Source organism: Ascaphus truei, chromosome 19, assembly GCF_040206685.1.
Source record: "Ascaphus truei isolate aAscTru1 chromosome 19, aAscTru1.hap1, whole genome shotgun sequence".
Taxonomy (NCBI): Eukaryota; Metazoa; Chordata; class Amphibia; order Anura; family Ascaphidae; genus Ascaphus; species Ascaphus truei.
In genome coordinates, this window is record NC_134501.1 from 15040554 (window position 1) to 15063244 (window position 22691).

Sequence of the window (22691 nt, forward strand, 5' to 3'; positions counted from 1 at the left end):
TTCTATCCCGTTATACATGTCTGCAGTCAGCATTGAGATAGACAAAGGAAGAAGCCTTTTAGCGGCACAAATTACAAAGACATAAGATACTTTTATAAAAGGTGATTAGTTAGGTTGAAATGTCCACGTTCAGTGCTGTTGGCCATGAGGGCGCTTCAGTTATAAGGGAAGGCTCGTCTTATTCTGTGGAATCACTGGCGCTAATTAACAGGTTTGCAGTAAAAAGCAAAGGAAGATGTACACAATAATTGATTTTGCAATCTGGAGTTTCTCTGTGATGCAAGTATGCAACAATGTTTAAATCTTCCAACAGGTATGTATGTATCTATGTCTTTATTTATATAGCGCCATTAATGTACATAGCGCTTCCTAGCAGTAGTACACGTGACAATCATATAAATAACAAATAATACAAATATTGCATAATGGGAAGAAGCACTACAGACATAAAAGTAACATTTAGGAAAAGGAATCCGTGCCCCGAAGAGCTTACAATCTAATTGGTAGGTAGAAAGAACGTACAGAGACAGTGGGAGGGCGTTCTGGTAAGTGCGTCTGCAAGGGGCCAAGGTTTATATATGAGGTGTATAGTGTCAGCCACCGAGCTACTCATATGCTTCATGAAGCAGGTGTATTTTAAGGTGGGTCTTAAAGGTGGATAGAAAGAGTGCTAATAGGATATGGACAGGAAGGGCATTCCAGAGGTGTGGAAGTCAGTGAGAAAGGTTTAAGGCGGGAGACGGCTTTAGATACAAAAGGCGGTAAGGATTGTACCAATGCTTAGCCCAAACTCTGTCAGGGAACCAGAAATGCAGCTTGCTTTGGAGCTTTGTGCCCACTAAAGCAAAAAGACTTGTGTATCTTAATGCCCCATCATTTTAAAGAGAAAGTGCAGATGGATTCATTTGTTCATTAAAGTGAAACTTGAAGAGTCTTTCAATGTATTTGTTCTTGCAGTGTTTTCTTGTTGATCATATTGATATACTGGTTGAATAAATGTAGTTCATGGGATCAATTGAGTGACAGAACAAAGTCTCAATGCCAGTCCAGATCCTTATGACATTAGAAGAGCCACTTTATGTGCACACAACAGCATACAGGGTAGCACTGAGTAGATCTGATATACAAAGACTTCCCAAATCCATAACTGACATTGTACCAGTTTTCTATTGAGTTTGCACAGTTTTATGGCAGACTATGCGCTCTTGTTTTTAGTCTGAGAAATCCTTAAGGATTTGGGGAGGAGATTTTTGTTGCTTTGGAAAGCTTTGATTGCAAAACGATCATAAACCCAAATAGGGAAATAGCGGAACAAGCAGGGAATAAAGTAGGCAGAGCTGCCTGGCGTGTACGAGTAATTAGGATTTCTTGCCAATAACGCATGGCACACATCTTCCAAAAAAGGGGTGAGGTCCGCAGAAGATGAGATAAACATTTGGGGGTACAGATCCTTTAGGGTTGCGATGTAGTCTTCACCATAATCTTCTTTTACATCTGGCATTACGTTGTCTAATATTTTCCGGTCTTGGCTGGACCAATGTTCTTGAGAGCCTAAAATGTCTACAAAATCAAAAAGGTACCAGTTTAGGAACCAACAGAAAGTCAAATAATAGAGGTGTCTCAAATATGTTAAAATAAATTGTGAATTTCAACTTAAGAACCAAGGGTTAACTTCCTAATGTTGTTCTAACTCAAGATAACACCAGCCAATTCGTACTATATACCTACAAATATTGTTTTTATAAATCGATTTTTTTTTAAATACAATAACTTTGTAATATATAATACATATTCGGTATACCATACAAAATAATGTGTTTTGGAACTTTTATTTGAGGTTGTCACGAAAACCTTTTTATTAAACATTGCAAAAGAACAATTATAATGGATCAAAAAGTAATAACTCCTATAATTCATTAATTTCCGTAGGAGTAATGCTCTATACTGAAAACGAGAGGTAACTCAATGTATTTATTCCTGGTAAAACATTTTATAAATAAATAAATGTAAGTTGAAAAAAAAAAACTGATATAGAACAAAACATTTTCTATTTCTGCATTATAATACAATCTATTATTTTAAGCAGTAGTGAGTCAAATACATACATAAGTAGTGATTATTGTCCATTTTCTGAAGAATAACGTAAAACTTATAGGGGGTTATGCACTAAGCAGTGATAAGTGGGTTTTCTGGGTGCTATGCACAAAGCAGTGATAAGTGCTTTTAAGTGAGATAACTGCCTTTATAGCGTGATACTGCCTGCTGTGAGATTCACAAAGCAGTGATAACAGTGCAGTAACCTGCTATAATGGCTATTTAAAATCACTTATCACTGCTTTGTGAATCTCCCAGAACGCAGTATAGCGATATAAAGGCATTTATCTCACTTAAAAGATTTATCACTGCTTTGTGAATCTCACAGAAGGCAGTATCATGCTATAATGGCTTTGTATCTCACTTAAAAGCACTTATCACTGCTTAGTGCATAACCCCCATAGTACTTAAAGGTCAGGTGAAAAGAAAGAAACTGAATATAAACTCTTGTAACGCTCTGGCCCTTATTGCAGTTCCGAGTAGTTCTTGTACTGCACAAAGATGCTTCAATAACCCATTCTGGCTAACAGATATATGTACATATTTATATAGAAACATACTTGTTCTGAAGCCACTGGGATGAATGGCAGCGACTTTAACCCCCCACTGAAACAGTTCCTGTCTCATCACTGCAGAGAACATTGACAGAGCTGCTTTAGATGCACCGTACGCTGCAAACCCAGGAATTGGAGTCTGTCCTAAGGGAGTAAAACACACATCCATTATCTGATGCCTTCTCAATTAGCACAACAAGCACAATCAAAAGTGAGACACACAGAACCTTTAAACCAGCGGCCTCTGACATATCTAATGTGTTTGGTGGATAAGGTGCTTAATGGATGCTCATCATGTTATTGTAATGCTTCTCTCCCTCTGAAAATGAACATGCTAAAATGTAATCATGAAAACGCTAATGATCCTCAACTTATATGTGAATTCCATCTCCGTTTCCATTCCTCACTGTAGTTGTTTCACTGTTGATGCATAGAGAACGTAAAAGGATCAGCAAGGATCAGCAACTGTAGATGGTAATAAGTTCAGTTCTCATAATTGTCATTGCTTTGTATGGCAGAATTGTTAGCCGGTGAATGGACACAACAACGGTGCAAGGCAGACTGCCTGCACTGAACCCCATTCAATGTTCACTCATACTATAGTTATATTGACGTGACTATAATAGTCAGGGAATATCAATATTCCCATAAATAGATAATGCATTGGATCCCTCAATATGACACTACAAAATAGGCACGTGTCATATTGAGGGATCCAATGCATTATCTATTTATGGGAATATTGATATTCTCTGACTATTTTAGTCACGTCAATATACCTATACTGTGAGTGAACATTGAATGGGGTTCAGTGCAGGCAGTCTGTCTTGCACCGTTGTTGTTTCTATAGGTGCTATATCCCTATGCACCTTAGTTAACTATTAACTTGGATTTAGGTTGAGCAGTTGGTTTTCCAATAGTAGATTTATAGACGGTGAATGGTCCAGAATATCTGTTTGTGTTAAAAACGATATCATTTGCTTCCCCGTTTTCCTTACTACAAATAATTGGTTATGTATTGTTTAAGTTAGAGGATTTATATAGCTTATTAAAAAAAAAATTATATATATATATATATATATATATATATATATATATATATATATATATACACAGCGGGCTTTTATTTCCTATGTTTGTCTCAAAATCTTTTCAGGGGCTTCCATAGTACTGCCAAGATTAATGCTTTTCTTTCAAAGGCACTGTTTTGCAATGAAATGTTAATCCAAATTGAAATTAATAACTTGTCTGAGGTCAACATAACCTTAAGTATAGCTCTGTCACTACACGTACATGTGGTCAGGAAATACTGAGTAACCACATGTACGGTTAATTGTGCAAAAAACAACAACCTTTTAATCTGATATTAACAAGATAGAACATGCATTCGCTGTGTATTACTTAAAACATGAATAAACCAGAGTTAACTAATCCTACACAAACAGATTGTCTAATTGTAAATTGTACAGTATCTTAAATCCTCCTGTGCTGAGAAAACATATTGGCCCCCAACAACGATACCTAATCAACCTCTCTGATCTCATAATCCTGAAGGCTCCAGACAGGCTTAGCCAGTCCCTAATTCTCGATGGCGCCCGCCGGCCAGTGCCTTTTCCTATCTGAAAACGACGATGGGATGAAAGGCTCCGGCTGCACAATTCTATCCCTGGCATTCTTACTAACTGCAAGAGTTCTATTACACATAAGGACAGGGGAAATAATTGCACTGTTATACCAAAACCACTAATGTAATTCCACATGTAAATTAGAGGTTTATGCGTGTGCAATTACAATCACATACTCAACTGATTAAATAATCAAGAAGCCAATTACATAGACCAGATAAGCTAGTTCTGACAAACGAATGAGCTCATTAATTATTAGCAAAGATGTAAAACGTGTCTTTAACACTTTGATTTATCCATCTATCTCAATGTCTTGCATAGCACATGCCCAGAACGAACCCTGCTCCTATGCACTTTTATCCATCTACTAATGTTTGTGTATAAAACAGGCCTCATCCAAAGACTCGTGTGATTTGTATCATTAAGAGTTCTCCGCTCTGAAATGGGAATACAGGTGTGCATAGGGTTCCCAGGTGGCTTGTCCAAAAATACTGGACACAATGGTGAAAGGTGCGACGCGCTCGAGAATCGTTGGTGGGGAAGAATGTTATTTATAAATGACCTGACTGTTACGTCATTTTTTCTAAATTTCACTCCAAGTATTCACCAATTTGCACCAAATTATATTCTATTTCGTAAAAAATCTGGGGAGGGGTCTTGGGAGGGAGCGCCCTTCCGAGGATTTTTTTAGGAAATAGAATATGAAATAGTGCAAATTGATGCAAATTGGTGCACGCTTGGAGTGAAATTTAGAACAAATGACGTAATGGTCAGATCATTTATAAATAACTGACCTGCAGTCATACTGTTGTACATGGCGAGCAACACTAATCTTACTGCTCCTCCCACAAATTCCAAGATTGTTGCACCCCCCCTCATCCTCTCACCCTCCCACCCCCTCGTCCTCTCACCCCCCTTCCCTTCATCCTCTCCTATCCCCCCTCCCTTTATCCTCTCTCATCTCCTCCTCCCTTCCTTCACCCTCCTCACCCCCCCTTCATCCTCTCACCCCCCCTCCCTTCCTCCTCTCACCCTCCCTCCCTTCACCCTCCTCACCCCCCCTTCATCATTTCACCCCCCCCCTTCATCCTTTCACCCCCACCCCCCTTCATCCTCTAACCCCCTCGCCCTTCATCCTCTCACCCCCCCTCCCTTCCATTATCACCCCCACAGGGCAGCCAGAGAAAACACACACACACACACACACAAAACAGCACAAGTACACACAGACCTGGAGCCCTGAAACGCTGTGTCATCGTGCAATTTTGTACCTAAATTTTTTCCTACAATGAATATATGCAACAAGAAATACTTTCTTCACGTGTAAACCTCAAGCAACGTTTGAATGAAAGATATCTGTGCAATAGATTTCAAGGTTTTCAGTGAGTTCTTTTCAGTTTTAACTTTGAGTCCCGGTCTAATCACAGAGACTAGTCAGCAACACATTACAAAGCACAGAGTTTGTGGCCTATGTAGTCAATGTTGTGTTTTTCAACCACGGTTGCTAGGAACCCTTGGGTTCCCCGGGCATCCTTAAAGGGCTCCCTGTAATACTCAGGTCATTTTAAAATTGTACCAAACATAGAAGAATTTACAATGCATCTGATCTCAGACGCGCTATTAGAGAGGGTTGGGGTTCCTTACAATGCATCTGATCTCAGACACGCTATTAGAGAGGGTTGGGGTTCCTTACAATGTGTCTGATCTCAGACGCGCTTTTAGAGAGGGTTGGGGTTCCTTACAACGTGTCTGATCTCAGACGCTCTATTAGAGAGGGTTGGGGTTCCTTACAATACATCTGATCTCAGACACGCTATTAGATAGGGTTTGGGTTCCTTAAATACATCTGATCTCAGAAGCGCTTTTAGAGAGGGTTGGGGTTCCTTAAAATGCATCTGATCACAGACGTGCTATTAGAGGGGGTTGGGGTTCCTTACAATGCATCTGATTTCAGACGCGCTATTAGAGAGGCTTGGGGTTCCTTACAATGCATCTGATCTCAGACACGCTAATAGAGAGAGTTGGGGTTCCTTACAATGCATCTGATCTCAGACACGCTAATAGAGAGGGTTGGGGTTCCTTACAATGCATCTGATCTCAGACGCGCTATTAGAGAGGGTTGGGGTTCCTTACAATGTGTCTGATCTCAGACACGCTATTAGAGAGGGTTGGGGTTCCTTACAATGCATCTGATCTCAGACACGCTAATAGAGAGGGTTGGGGTTCCTTACAATGCATCTGATCTCAGACACGCTAATAGAGAGGGTTGGGGTTCCTTACAATGCATCTGATCTCAGACGCGCTATTAGAGAGGGTTGGGGTTCCTTACAATGCATCTGATCTCAGACACGCTAATAGAGAGGGTTGGGGTTCCTTACAATGCATCTGATCTCAGACGTGCTATTAGAGAGGGTTGGGGTTCCTTGCAATGCATCTGATCTCAGACACGCTAATAGAGAGGGTTGGGGTTCCTTACAATGCATCTGATCTCAGACACGCTATTAGAGAGGGTTGGGGGTTCCTTACAATGCATCTGATCTCAGACGCGCTATTAGAGAGGGTTGGGGGTTCCTTACAATGCATATGATCTCAGACGCTAATAGAGAGGGTTGGGGTTCCTTACAATACATCTGATCTCAGCCGCACTATTAGAGAGGGTTTGGGTTCCTCAGAATTTCACATAGGGTTCCTTAACCAAAAAAAGGTTGGAAATTACTGGTTAAGGAGAGGCTAGTGTGGCCTGATGACTCTAAATTAATGTGGGCAGATTGATTGAAAAACCTTTAAAAATAAAATGACCCAATCAACTTTGAACTGTAGGGTCCATTGGATTAACCCAGGGGTGCACAAACTGGGGGGACGCAAGATTTGTTTGGGGGGGGCGCGGCGCTTACATTTAAATTAAATGCCGGGTACCGCGCGAGGCCTCTGTCAGTGTCTCTGACCTTGACTCAGACGACACGTTGCTATGGTGATGTGGCATCGAGGTCACGTGACATCACATAACCCGCGTCATCACTGGAACAATGCGGTGTTTAATGATGCTGTGGGTCAGGGGGGGGCGCGAACACGGAGGCAGTGCTGGCAGGGGGACGCAGTGCCAAAAGATTGCGCACCCCTGGATTAACCTGTGAACTCCATCACTGCCACTCAATCCATGAATAATGGGAGACCAGGGGGCAGATATAAACTGACTGTGCGCATATGTACATACACACATTTTATATACCCAATTGCTCCCATTAGGGCCTGCAGCGTAACGCAACGCTGGCTGGCTCACCTGGCAGCAACGGGATTAAACTCAGTCCATTCAAATATAATTCTCCATCCTCTACCTGCTCTTCTACTACAGCTGTATCTTCTGTCTATGGTATGTGTTCCCTTGACCATAACGTTAACATTTGTTTAAACAAAGACAGTTATTTTGTCTGTCTCCAGAACATTGCATAGAGATGCATCTGCGGAGATGCCTGCACCCATCATCTCATCCAATTCATATGCAGTCCTAGTCATAACTGGGTAATGACTATTAGATTGTAACAGTACTAAGCCTATAGGGGGGCTCTAAGATTACCCTGAAGGTTGGGGTGGGTTGCCCAGAGACACCCTCCCCTACCTCATTGGACGGAGGAGTTTCTCTTATTGCTGGTAGAGCTTTGTCATAGCGTCCGGGTGAGCTTCTGGATGAGGCGTGACTCCCTGAGACTGTGAATTGACCGGGTATGTGGCAGGGACACCTCCTGAACTTAGTCGCGTGGCGCATGCGCTAGAGGCGCAATTCGTATTGGCTAATGGGGATTTGTGACGTCATTGTTTTGGCGCCAAAAACGGCAGTCGGCTGTATTTAAATGTTTGGTATACCATGTATGGCACTTCTTGATAAAGTGCACTAGCACGAAAAGCGTAGAAGGGTTGCAGCCCTCTATTTTATGACTTCTCAATAAAGGATTTCGTTTGCCAGACCTGCTCTCTTCACTCATTGCTGTGCGCTGCACACTCTTCGCTTTTGGACTTCCCATCCAGCAGTGGACCTGCAACATGCTGTTCTCATTACCTGCATTGACAATCTTACCTGCCATGCTAGATATGCTAACCAGCCTTCCCTTGGCTTTCCGTAGCAATGGAATAAACATTTTTGTGACTTGAACAGCACCGATGAAGTTCACATCCATGCATTGCTTATACACGCTCATGGGAATCAACTCTCCGTCCGCCACGTAGCCAAGGAACCCAGCATTGTGCACAATGCCCCATAACCCTGAAGAAAGGAATAGGGTGACGTGAGTCGTTCAGTGGATAAAGTAAACTCGGTTTTTATTACATGTCATTTTATCATTTGTAAAAGTGGGGCTAGGCTACCCATCAGAACGAAAGATGGAAATAAGGAGAGGTATAGGGAGAGATAGCGTTAGAGAAAAACAATGTCTGATTGCCTAAAAGGCTACAAAATGTTGCTTCTTCAGCTATGCACCCTGGTCCCTGCCATCAAATTCCTTCTTTTGGCAATCACATGGTGAATACTAGGAGGAAGATCCCCTTTATTACGTTACCTCAACTCTTTATTGGTAATCACACAAAAAAGGGCCTGAAATGGTCACAGCATAATACACCAAGGCACGGACACTGATAACAGGAGCAAGTTTCGTGAAAAACACTCTCTCCTATAAGGATCTCGGATGTGTTACACTGAACTTCCACAAGAGTAATGCATTTCAATTGAATGTAAGGAACAGCATTCATAGCAATTAAACATTGCCTGGGAAAAAATGGATTAGTATGGTTTTCTACGAATTCACTCTACTTTCCAATCACTTTCTTATATAGCAGCCAACAGTGTGTGTGTGTGTGTGTGTGTGTGTGTGTGTGTGTGTGTGTGTGTGTGTGTGTGTATCTATAAAAAAATGTGTTTTTTTTACATATATACAGTATATACAGTATATATATATATATATATATAAAAAATCAACATTTGTCTCTCTAAAAAGTAAAATGCCATAGACCGCAACGTCTAGATTTTTGACCTTCAGAAATTGGGATAGAAGGCCGAGTTGCCCAAGGTTACAAAAAAGCCATCAATGGATGTGGAAAAAGTGTCTCAATCATATCGTTATTCCAAGTAATTCTATGATTAAGTTGTCTCATCCTTCTAACGTATTACACAGCCAACCACCATCTTCTCTGATTGGGGTTAGTAGTGGGTTGGCAAAAAAAAAGAGAAAACAATATACCATCTCATTCAAGCTTTGACTTGGAACGGCTTTCATATCGGAAAGGTCAGTACCTGCATCTTGCACCAGACTCTTGACTTCAATGTAGGCTTCCTTTATCTCTCCAGAGTGGGTGACATCCAGTTGGATCAGGGACAGCTGCGGTGAACAAATCCTCTTTAGTTCTTCAGCGCCCGGCCCTTTCTTATCCAAAACACCAGCAAAGACAAGAACACCTAGTTCATCCAAGTGCTTAGCTAGTGCATGTCCAAGCCCAGAATCACACCCTAAATGATGGGGAAAATGACAAAATTATTATGATCCAGCCAAAAGAAATATATCTGTAAGGATCAGCCAGGAACGGCATTTGTTGTCAGGCTCTGAGATTTCCACAGAAGTGACACACATGAATAAAGAGATTATGGGGTTTAAAAGCAGTAGAAATAGAGAAACGAAAACAATGGCGACCTTATTGCTTGGGGTGTGAGGAGTGTACCGGTCCGTTCTCTGCTGTAACTGGTTGTTTAGCGTCTACTTTGCCTCCACCTTCACTATAGCTCCATTTCCTCTACCTCCGAGTGTTACAATGTTATGTGAATGACTGCACAGGAACACCCAACCTTTATATATTCAGGGAGCACGGTACAGGCGTACCCCGGTTTAAGGACACTCACTTAAAGTACACTCGCGAGTAAGGACATATTTTCGATAGCCCCATACCCCTGTGTCCGTACGTTCGCTTCGCGAGTACAGACACTAATTCTGCCCTACAGACCGCCGTAGTAGTGACGCGCTGATTCCCCTCGCCCAATAGGCAAACGGCAGCTCGCGGAAGCGCCTGTCGGCACGTCCTGAACAGCAATACCGGCTCCCTAGCTGTACCGAAGCATCGATAAGTGGGGAAAAGGCAGTGCTTCACTGTAAGTACATTTTCGCTTTACATACGTGCTCTGGACCCATTGCGTACGTTAATGCGGGGTATGCCTATACAGTATATATGAGGTAATTTTAGTCCTAAGCATATAAATACAATAAGAACTAGAACACTGATAAGGGAAACAGAACCAATGTGCATTTAAATACAGGTTTAATGGATCAGAGCATGGTACAAAAAAATGAGCCCTAAGGCCCCCACCAACGCGTTTCGAGCTTCCGCTCTTTCTCAAGATGCACCTTGAGAAATAGCGGGAGCTCGAAACGCGTTAGTGAGGGCCTTAGGGCTCATTTTTTTGTACCAAGCGCTGATCCATTAAACCTTTTTATTGGGGACCCACTCTCTAGCAATTGTATTTTTTAGTAGTGCTCCATCTCTCCCTCGCCGAACCTGTTGAAACCTCTGGAGAACCGGCAGCACACGCCTGTGAAGGAAAAGACCCACTGAAGACCATTCTACACAACAGTGAGTTATTTGCTCCTTTACACACCACAGAAATCCTAGTCAATGAGTAAGGCTGGACACAAGCAAGTGTGAGTATTCACCAAACAAGAGGTGTTACTCTTCCGGTTTATTGATGTTATTGGATGTGGTGATATCATTTCATAGATGGTCTATTTATAGTGTGGGACACTTCAAGGATATAAAATTATGGCTATTACATCATAAGAAGCCTGGCAGCTTTTTGGGTCTGTGTTAGAGCACCATACAGCTTTTTTGTTCATTTAAATACAGGAGATTGGCAGTACACAGTGGATGTATACAAAATGTACTTGTATTGCTGCTTTATAGATTAAGGTGATGATAAGATATCAGTTTTTGATATCAGTCAAAAAGCATTCCGTTTTAAACACATATCATCAAAGAACTGTAGCATATTACAGAGCAAAAACTGCAGAGCAATCTCCCAGGTCACATTAATCAATTTAATAGAAAAAAATAGCCCAAGCTCACCCTTCAAATGATGAAGTATGTGGATTCACACAACATACTAACCACTTTCATACTTCAAGTTTCACTGAGAATAAGCTTTACTCAGATCTTTAAAGCAGATGACAGCCCAGGCACATTTTCAACAAAGAATATACCTAATTAAGGTTGTCGGGCATTGTACAGATCTGTCTCGTTTATTATCGGCTATGTGATGAAAAGATAGAGGCATTTTTGCCTCCTGCTCACCTGGTTATGGTAAAAGTGCAAGCAATGGTGAACTTTCCATGCATGGTAATGAGCCATTGGAAGACATTCATATGAATTGGGGTACACGCTTGGTCAAGTGTAGCACACATTTGTGGATCTGGGTGTAAGAATGGAATAAGGCACTCAATATATGGTTCAACCTCCAAGGACGTAACCAGGCCGTTAATGCCTAGTGGATGAGAAGTAGAGGTACTCCGGAGCTGAACCATGTTAATTTCATCTCCAAAGACCATCCTTGCACCCAAGTTACTTACCGGGGAAGGGAGCGCTGGTACTTCCTTGCTTTGAAACCCCCCCTGGGGTCATGTAGGCCAACAGGGGAGGGAAGATGCAGCTGCTTCCTAATGGCCCGCGTGATGTAGGAGATTTAAACCACCATTTTATTAGCCCTGAAGGAAATGGTACGAATCCGGCCTTCGGCAATAAGTATCTTGTGAAACAGGGAGTCCCAGGAGCTGAAAATAGCACCTTTTACGCTCGGACGACCCCCCGTTTCCATTGATGTAAAAAAAAGGGGATACAAATAAAAACAAGTAGTGGGAATTGCCCCTTCAAATGAACATTTAACTTTATGAAAAAATTCCACTAGCTATCTCAAAGCATTGTGTTCCCTTTGATCCAAGGCTGGACAGCATAGTTATCTCCTTCTCTGCCCAAGAGGCTGAAATGTATTGTAAAACCAATTTGTCAGCGTTAAACCCACCTCCAGTTCCTTAAGTGCAAAAGTTCATTTCCCAGCAGTGTTTTACAATATTAATACATAAATGATTTACTATATCAAGATGTATGTCTAAAGTGTAGCTATAGCAGCACTAGTGTGTGCTATGAAATCTGTTCCCACCGGCAATATTCTGGACCAATCTTCTTTCCACTTTGATAGTCTTCTCTAACTAACATTTCCCAGACAAAGGTTTAGGATTGTAATGCCTTGCTATTTACTGCCCATCCTACACATTCACAGTTAAGTCCTACAAAGTGTGCAATCTTTACAAAGATCATGGTGTCTTTGCAGAGTGTTGGCTGGTCACAGCATGAGAAGTGAAAAATGTATGCGAGATGCCAGAGAGAGTGACAAATAGCACTGTATGATACATCCTGTGCCTTGAAGGATCAGACTCGAGCTTTGCAAAGCTGAAATTCCTGCGAGAGGTCAAATGATGGCTGTGCATGTGTTTTCATCTTACGCCTTAAAGTTCTGCTAATTAACTAATTATTTCCATGAACTTCTTAAAATGTTTTTGCACATTGTATTCCTAATGTGCCAGCCTAATAAGTATTACATCAGCAAGACTGGTTTTCCTCCAGTTTTTCAGCTTGGTGACTTTCGTAAATAGATATCTTAATTCATGTACAGAGACGGTAAAGCAGGTGGCTGAAGATAGGATGATTTCAGGTCTAAATAATTAAGATGTTATATTGTATCTATCTATCTATAGATATATATTCAGCATGTAACTAGTTAAAATATGTCATTTAGTATTACGTTAGAAATGATATTGGAAAATTATTAGTTACCTCTGCAGAGATAAGAAGATGAACCAGTCTGAAGAAACGCTGGTGTGGACATGTTTAATGTGACTTAAGAATCTATCTTGTTTTATTAATTTCCAATTAGTATGAAACTTGGTGTGTTTAATGTCTGCTGAGTTGCATATTATAGGGTCTGCAGTTTGGAATCAAAGGTTAGTTAAATAGTTAGTAAGACAATACAATAGAGACTGGCCTTAAAGATAAAGGAACATAGTTAATCCTATAGTTACTTAGTGACAGAACAAAGACGGTTGTGCAAATCAAAGTAAATATTGCTAAATGAAGAACCAGGGTTCTAATGTTGATGATTGACTAAGAAAATTGGGTGGACAGTGAGAAAAACAGGTGATTGCTAAAATGTATATAGATTGTATTTGGATTCATAGTATTCAGAATAATTTACCACCACCAGCTCAGAACAACCAAGCTAAGGATTCTCCACTCTAACTAGATTCTATATGCCTGAATGATGCAACTGACTGAGATTATGCTGTAAAATATGTTTTCTATTGTCTCAGAATAAAGTGAGAAAAGAACCGGGCTGTGGACTATTTGATATATATTGAAAGGTGGGACATTTATTTGCACAAATCTAATGAGAAAATGTTCCGTGGCTACTTCGCCTGAAATACATAAATGAAATTTTAATAAGGGTCTCAAGACTCTGGTTATTCTTGGTAATGCATTAGAACAATGGTTCCCAACTCCATTCCTCAAGAACAACCAACAGGTCAGGTTTAAGGATTGAGCCACCTGTGCTGAAGACGGGATAGCCTTAAAACCTGACCTGGTTGGGGTTCTTGTGGACGGGAGTTGGAAATCTCTAGACAATTCTAGTCTAGGAAACTGCTCAGTTCTGCCCTACTCTACATGACAATACATTACATTATTCTTATATGGTTCTTTCAAATGTACATAGCAAGACGGAACAAATAAATCGTTACCCTGAAGCACACACAAATCTAAATGTTACTACGTGAAGCAAAGGGAGAAAGGGGACTTGCCTAATGCCTGTCACGGGAATATAGGAGTGCTCACCACAAACCGGACTGGACCGCGAGGCCGAGGTGGGGATACAGGAAAACCACCGCCCTACAGCCGCGTGAGCGGGTCCAGTAAGCAGAGTCGTGTAGATCGCCTTGTTCGGGAGAGGAGAGAGTAGAGTGGTACAGGTACTTGCCAGATCCGGAGTAGGAGAGATCAAGAGTAGTCGGTGTCCAAAGCCAGGGTCGAGGAGAGGAGAAGGTAGAAGTCCGTTGAGCGAGCCGGGGTTCGAGGGTGCCAGAGATCGGGAGTCCAGGTTCAGGCTAGGGTCTGTGACAGAAGACAAAAGCAGACTGCGAAGTAGCTTGTAGCAAGCACAACTAGAGACTGACTATGCTCAGCAATCAGCTCAGGGCTGGAGGCACTAAATACTGACAGGAACCAATGAGAACCTCCAGCGGTGATGTCAGATGTAGGTAGAGCGCTGATAGGCTGAGGCAGGATGCAGAACAGGTGGGAACGGAACAATAACATTGGCGGCAGTAGAGATGGACATAGTAGCGCGCGACGGAAGGGGCGGGTTGAGTTCGCCGGACTGAAAGGCAGGGGCCGTAGGCGCGCGCGCGGCCTTTCCACGGCGGCGCGCATGGGCAGCAGGGGCTGCCGGGAGTTCAGGAAGGAGAGGAGGTCCACGTGACCGGGTGCCGCGCGCCCCGGCAGCCGAGGTAAGAACCACAGCGGGCAGCGGCCTTGCAATGCCACATAGAGCTGTCTCTATTACCAATACAAGGCACTGTTGACCTAAAGGATCCAATGCTTACTAAGTCTCTTTAATGCATAGAATGACTTATCTATAAAAAGAATTAATAAAGTGACCATGCATACAAAAAAAGGCATGAAACCATCACAGATACCTCAAACGTCTTTGATGATTTTATCTGTCTCATGTCTGGGGTTTGGGTTCCCTCACTTGCATCCCTTTTTTCATTCTAATTCCTCAAGTAGAAGAGATATCACAGCACACTCCTCATAATTCTGAGGTTACAAAGCGCTGCATGCGCCCCAGAAAAAAAAAGGCGATAACCCCCAATATCACTCCTAACGACATTGACAACTTTCTTTTAAAACCCTCGTCTTTCTCTCCTTGGATCCTCTTCTAATACACCTTTCCACTGTCATATCCCACTCTCCTTGACCTGAAACCTTTTTTCCTTTTCCATGACTGTTTTATTTTTTGTAAACTCAGAGCCTTAAATGTTCTTTTAAACAATAGTCCATTACACGAGAAAACAAGCTTTCGGGGGAAGCAGAAATACTGTTATAGCATAGGGCTAAATATTCAAATAGCAAAGGACAATTTAATCTAATGGCCTAGCGGGTGAAACTTTTCTAAAGTACATTAAAGAGAAATACAATTTCCTTTTGCTATAGTGTATAGGAACATTGGGTTTTATAGACATTGCCTGCGATTTATGGACATAGCTCCATACATATTAGGGAGTAACGACTGCCTGTGGCAAGGAGGGTGAGGTAGAGCAAGACTGCTGATGTGCCTAAGATATGTAAAAGGGACACATTTATGGAACCCTCCCAATAACACTTCATTGTGAATGTATTGTTTCTTTCATTCATTCTCGCTCCTCACCTTACTCTTAAAAGGTGCCATCTGAGATACATGTTCTGCAAACTTGCACGGTTTACAAAATGGGCAAAAAAGGCACACAAAAAAAAATCCAACTAAAAACCGTGGATTTTGTTTATTTTTTTATTTGATATATTTAATGCTATTTTATAACTGAGTTTTGCAGCCTGCCTACAGAGCCCCCTATTGCTTTTACACTGAGAATAAGTATTTACAGATAGCCTTAAACAGAGGTCGCATTAACACATGCATTGGTGTCTTAAGATGCCTAGAACCCCGCACAATTAGCACCATGTGTATTGGTATGCACGTGGCCAAGAAACCGACTGCGAGCTTACACCCTTTACTGTCAATCACTGCTCTGAGGTCGTGCCCCACAATGCATTGAGTAATGCTGCGCACTGCATTGTGGGGTGACTGACAGTTCTGGCTCTTTGGGGGTTGTAAGCTCGAGGTCTCCCCTGAAGAGGACACTCAAGCACCATGTGTATGTATGTGTGTATTTGTGTGTGTGTGTATGTGTGTGTCTGCATGTATTTGTGCGGGCGTATGTAAGTATATGTGTATGTTTGTATGTATATCTTTATTTATATTGTGCCATCCACGTACATAGCGCGTCACAGCAGTAATACACGTGACATGATAATATAACACGTAATGGGACTAAGAGCTTCAGACAAACAATTTTAGAAAGGAGTCCCTGCCCCGAAGAGCTTACAACCTAAGTGGTAAGTAAGGAGAATTTACAGAGACAGTAGAAAAGTGTTATGATAAGTGTGTCTACAAAGGGCCCCGGTCAGTGCATCCGAGATATATAGTATCAGTCGCGGTGCTACCTAAATGCTGCGTTAAAGAGGTGTGTTTTAAGAAAGGTCCTATTATGTGGAGAGAGAGGGTGCCAGTCGGATAGTGAGGGGAAGGGCATTGCAGAGGTGTGGAGTAGTCAGTGAGAAAGTGCGCCGGGTACCCAGCCGGGCACAATGGTTCATTTTCCCTGGGTACCTGTTACCCGGAACGCTCCTGCTCCGATCACATGGTTCCCCGGCTCCCACCCGCATCAGCTGTGTGCTGTATTCCTGCTGCTCCCGCCAACTGAACACGCTGCTGCTGCTGCTGCTGCTGCTGCCACCGCCACCAGGACATCTGCTGCTGCCACCGCCACCAGGACATCTGCTGCTGCCACCGCCACCAGGACATCTGCTGCTGCTGCCACCGCCACCAGGACATCTGCTGCTGCCACCGCCACCAGGACATCTGCTGCTGCCACCGCCACCAGGACATCTGCTGCTGCCACCGCCACCAGGACATCTGCTGCTGCTCCCAGATGTCGCCGCGGTCCTCCTCACCCGGCAGGTAAGTGCCGTCCGGGTAACCGGGTACCCGGCCGAGCACAATAGTTCATTTTGCCCGGGTACCTGTTACCTGGTTTTTGGAAAATGTAGGACCCGGTACAACACTAGTGCACAGCCTTAAAAGTGCATGTGTTAATCTCGTTGCTTAGCAGGCCACCTGGCAGTGAAAAGGTTACGACGCAGATCAAAAGTCACCTGGCACATATTCTATGAAACATGTTCACCAAGGCGGTGTAATTTAATACTGCCATTTCAGTAATCCTTTTTTACCGTTAACCAAATACCTAGAGACCAGCACACATGGAACTCATAACTTTGCCTCTGATCCCCTGGCAACGGTTATTTACGAGGTGAGGTGTAGAATGGGGATGTGTTAAAGTCTGCTAAATACAAATGTTAAAATTATTCCTAAATTCCAATTGATTAAAAACTACTGTGGAAAACAAAATAGGATTTCAAGTTTGGATAATTGCACTATTAATATATTCTTGTAAACCAGTTCTGTGTAGCTATAGAATTAAATGAATGTTAATTGGGTGTGTGGGTCATATTTACAACATATATTTCACATCTATTATTTTCTTAGTAACTAAATGCCTGGAGATATGTTACGATCTTTACCTAATCTCTTTATTGACAAGACCTTTTGTGGATCTTTGAGGTAGACCCTCAGAAGGATTCTGTGAAAATAACGTAATGATCCCAAAATAGGTAACTGTTTCCCTCCTTAATGGGTATCCTCAAGGCTAATGATATGCAAACGTAAGGTCCGTTAGCAAAACAACCAACGTAACGTTACCTGGATGAACTACAAAAAAATAAACTGCACAAGCGCATTGGGAAAGAACGTTGTACATGAACGTTAGTAAATGAAGCCCAGTGATCCTGGCTACTTATTTCTCCGGCTCCAACACCAAGTCCTGGAAAGGAGCAGGCAGTGTTGGGGTTAAATCCCTCATAACATGAGTCATCGTGAGATTGATCATTTGTTGCGGTCTCCAGGTGCTAGCTGGGGCCGTTGGAGCATGTGACCCTGAAGGTGGGTTTCCTGGAGGGGTGCTGCCCTCTTACCGGGCCTAAGGAGTGGGACCCTCCCCTGTGGTATAAAACATGGCATCCCTCTAAATGTAGGCTCGCTGTTCCAGACAACCTCTCCTTAGGGAGGTGGCTGGATTCCCCTTACCCCATCAGGGGGTAAGAGAGCTGAGGATAGGTTCTTGGGGGCTCCAGCTCCTTGGGCTGATTCCAGGGAAGGGTCGTGCGAGCTATGCTCTTACCCAGGAAAGATGCATTCAAGCTGCGAGGTATAGGTTAGTGAAGTGCCTTTGATCTGTACCTGTCTTGCATGGGTGATGAGCTGTGAACACCTGCAATAAAGATTCAAGTTGTACCATCTCTGGCGTGTGTTCTATGTGAGGAGAATTGCCTGTGGGGTTTGCTGGGGCGGGAAAGTATGCCCAGCCAGTGTGGATGACTTGAAAATAGCACCCCCAAGATGGGACTATCCGCCTGCAGTAGGGGAGGATATATAGTGCCTATGGTGTATTCCAGCCGGTGTGGCCGCTTACAAAATAGCATCCCCCAAGATGGAACTCGTCGCAGGAACTGACAAATAGAATTCAGGGTCCCTGTGGAGGATCCTGAGGTCTGAGAGCGGTTCCCGTAAAAATCGAGAGAACCGCGTGGTGAGTTTGCAAGATGCAAGCTCGCGATTTGCAAATTATCTGGGCTTGGCGCCAAAGCCACGCCCCTTCCATCTTGCACGGGACTCCTGATTCCACCAGAGGGAGGAGTCGAGGAGCTAATCGTCCGCCCATGGGGTGAGCTCCCGCAGCAGACGCACACGCGGTGATCATCCAGCCCAGACCTATGTCTGCGCTGCTCCCCATCACCGTATCCAACCACATGGCTACCTCACACTGCCAACGCTTTGAGCTGCCCGGAGGTCTCCTGCTGCTGTAGGATGATGGAGACAACTTTCTGCATTTCATCTGCCCCCTCTGCGATCGCCTGGGGGACGGACTGGAAGTTGGCTCTCGCTGTCAGCGGTGCGACATGCTATATCAACAGCCGAAGCAGGGTGTTACATATACTATACTAGCTAGAATATTATATATGTTACATTTTTTATTTTATATTTTTTGCCTGAAATGTATGTACTTAAATATTATTTTGGTTACTTCTGTATACTTGAAAATAATTTTCTCATATGTACTGTAGAATAATTCAGGTAAACTCCGACTTTATAGCCTAAATTATATAAACAATAGTAGGCCACATAAAACGTAGCTAACATTCACTTTCATCGTTAAACGACATATTATAGTTAATTCCTTAAAAAAAAAAAAAAAAAAAAATCATTTTTTGCTTTTTCAACCATTTTTATGTTCCACAATATATCTGCTAGTATAACAAATGTCATGAAAGGGTTAATCCCTACACTCAGTTCATTCATAAGGGTACCACTTAAGACCTTCCCTTTTCCCTTGCAAGCTATTTGGAGTAATAACACAATGCTGCTCAGGGTTTAGAGGTGAGTACGGGCGGCTTTCAGCAGGCGCTAAATATCGTTGCGTTATTAGCATAACCTTAACAGAAACGGAGGACTGAGGCTCTCCGCTGGTACAGTCGGTAAAGTGCTCGTTACCATATGATTTGTATATGAAGAAGCTGTATAATATAAACTGTAAAAGCCAACAACAAACGTGTAAGTATTTTAAATGATTTTGTGATGTTTCCGTGGTAACCACATGCCTGGGAACAGTTTATGATTGTAACCTAATATTTGTTATGATACAATTGTTTATGAAACCTGTTATGCGCAGGTAAATTGTCAATTACAACTTTGTTTCCATTCTTTATCGTGTAAAGTAGTTATAATTAGACAAACAGCAAAATGTACAGAAGTACAGCTCAACCCCGTAACAACGCGAATCCGCTTATAACGCGATGCAAGCGTGGCTCCCAATTTGCGTATTTATAAATACTTTACAACACGATTATTGGTATCTTAAATACGTTATTGTACAATGCATTTAATTGTACATTATTTCTAACGCGATCCGCTTATAGCGCGATGTGATTCTCTGGACCCCAAGCACAGCGTTATAAGGGGGTTGAGCTGTATATGGTAATACATTTTTTACAGAACACAATTAAAACTTTCACTTTAAGGGTGATTGGATCTTTGCAAGAAAGGTAATTAATTACATGTTAGTTCGTTATGGATTGTTGCCTGCTACTTAGGACGGCCCCTTCACATGCTTTTGCTGTTTAACTTTATTAACAAAACCTTGTACTCTGTCCTGTCGTATTTGAATGTTGTAGTTCCCAGGGAAAGATGCTTGCATGCTCTCTTTAAATTTCAGGTTGGTAAAAATGACTCTTTTTCTTAAGTGTGAACATGTACTGGATCACAATGACATTTTATATTTCACTTAAAATGCTAAATCCGAATGATATAAAGGGCTCAAGTACTTTTCTCTCTCTACATTTTTTTTTAAATGGTTACACTTTCTAAACAAAATGAATGCATTAAAACAACATCTGGCATTTCGAAAATGCTATACTAGATTACCAGTTTCAAAATATACAGAAATAGTTTATGAGTGTGCATTCTTAACACACATGGGTTTGCCTTACCTGTGATAAGTATAGCCTTGCTTTCAGCGGGTAAGATATCTTTGACAGGTATGAAAAAGTAATAGATGATGCAGGCTAGAGAGAATAAGGTCAAGCCCAAACTGTCAGACAAAATAAAGCAGCAGAGAAGTTCCAGTATCAGCAGTGACAGGAGACCGAGGACTAAAGTGTGCTCCATCTTCACCTTGTTCTTCATTAATTTGTGAAGGGCTGATCCACTAAACACAGCACTGACTGCCAAGTAGAACAGCAAAGAATCAAACTGGTCCATTTCTATAGTCTTCAGGTAAGATCCCATTCACAGCCAGTGGGGAAACAAAAAGATCAGGGAAGCAGTACAATGTTTCAGAGGCTTACTTCCTTTAGCCATGTAAAGGATATTTAAACTTTGATGGGTTGTTACCAAGTTGCTGGTCTAAATATTAAACTCCTTCCCACCTCTTTTGTGTGTGTGTGTGTGTGTGTGTTTTCTTTGTCTGGTATACAGGCTCCTCCCCACCAGAGTTAACGCCACTTATATAAGGAGTTGCATTAACCCTACTAGTACAAGAAAAACTGCAATGTGTTACAGTATCTTCTGGTACAGGGGTTAATGTACTGATTGGAGACTTACGGTAGTGCTGCGGTGGGGCACTGACCCCTGGCTCTCCATTTGTGATTGACTTAACACCCCTATTGTAGGAATATTATTAAGTGTACAATAAGTAGACATTTCAGTTGAACGTTTGGACTTCTGCTGGACTGTGGAGTCTTGATCATTCCGCAATGTAAATGTTCTCCCCCACAGAAGAGGGACCTTCCTGAAAACATTGATCCCCAACAAAGCTTCTGTTTATCTAACCCCTCAGACTTATGACTATTGCTGAGGTGGGGGCATGAGTCCCTATAGATAACTCAATGGGCCGCTCGTGGCCTACGGTCAGACGGCGGGAGAGAATGCAGACAGCATACGGATGGTACAACAGGTTTACTGTGCCCTTAATAACTTTGGCAATCTGTGATCCTCAGCACTGCTGAGGACTACAGGTTGCCAAAGTTTTAAGGGTACAGTAAACCTGTTGTACCACTCAGCTCTGGCAAGGTGGCCACCTTGGGCCCCGTACCTTCGGGGGCCCCCGCGCTCCCTCCTGTCAGCACCAGGATCCAACTTCCACCCGACCAGAGGAAGGAGAGTGAGGGCCCACCCACCTCTCGCTCCCCCTTCCAGTCGGGTGGAAGTTGGATCCCGGCGCCCACAGAAGAAGGAGGAAACGCAGGGCCCCCGGACCGGCAGAGAGAGGTCTTGCCTATTCCGGAGCGGGCCGTCTCCTGTAGCATCGTGTTGCTATGGTGACCGACGTCATATGAAGACGCTTTGCCATGGCAACATGTCACATGCCACCGTGACGTTGCCGGAGGAGGGACGCTAGTCAAGGCAAGTTTCCTTAACTTTTTTACAGGGGGTGGGGGGAGGGCGCCGCCTTGGGCCCCGCAAAACCTAAGGCCAGCCCTGCGGGAGCTTGGATCACCACATACAATAAAATACCACTCCGAATAACGCTGTGCAGGTGGGAATCAGTGTCAGTGGTGCGTTAGCCACCCCATCCTTGGTATATTGGCTTTGTGATGGTGCCGGCACACCGTGGGAGCTCTAACTGTTGCAGGGCTGTACTTCGGTACGGCTATGCTTTGTAGCCATTGAGGGTCCCCTCCAACAGCATCCAAACTCTCTATCACATCCGGTCTGCAACTCACTGCTCCTGCTGCCATGTGCATCCTCTCCAATCCTCTACCGAACCCGATAGTACTAAGGTCCACGCAGATCTGACTCAACATGCCCCCCCCCCCCCCACTTTATAAAGGCTCCTCTCCCTCTTAGTCCCACGTCTTCCACTGCTGTTATCATTGGCTGATATTATGTCCATTAACAGTCAAATGTCCATAGAAC

At 42.9% G+C, this 22691-nt stretch overlaps 1 protein-coding gene across 1 annotated transcript; it reads right to left on the bottom strand.

Moving 5' to 3' along the window:
- Nucleotides 1-314: 314 nt before the first annotated feature.
- On the bottom strand, nt 315-21256 carry HSD17B2 (hydroxysteroid 17-beta dehydrogenase 2). The gene is made up of 5 exons (XM_075576712.1): nt 20765-21256; nt 9555-9767; nt 8346-8531; nt 2655-2792; nt 315-1560 (listed from the first exon to the last, which is right to left on the bottom strand). Exons 1-5 carry the CDS (start codon nt 21060-21062, stop codon nt 1196-1198), a joined length of 1200 nt encoding a protein of 399 aa, XP_075432827.1. The 5' UTR covers nt 21063-21256; the 3' UTR covers nt 315-1195.
- Between the last annotated feature and the right edge of the window lie 1435 nt (nt 21257-22691).

Coding starts and splice junctions, on each gene's coding strand:
- HSD17B2 (XM_075576712.1), bottom strand. CDS start 21,062: ATGGGATCTTACCTGAAGACTATAGAAATGGACCAGTTTGATTCTTTG. Junction 8,532..9,554: donor GAGTCTGGTGCAAGATGCAG/GTACTGACCTTT, acceptor TCCTTTCTTCAG/GGTTATGGGGCATTGTGCAC. Junction 2,793..8,345: donor TAGCATATCTAGCATGGCAG/GTAAGATTGTCA, acceptor TTACTCCCTTAG/GACAGACTCCAATTCCTGGG.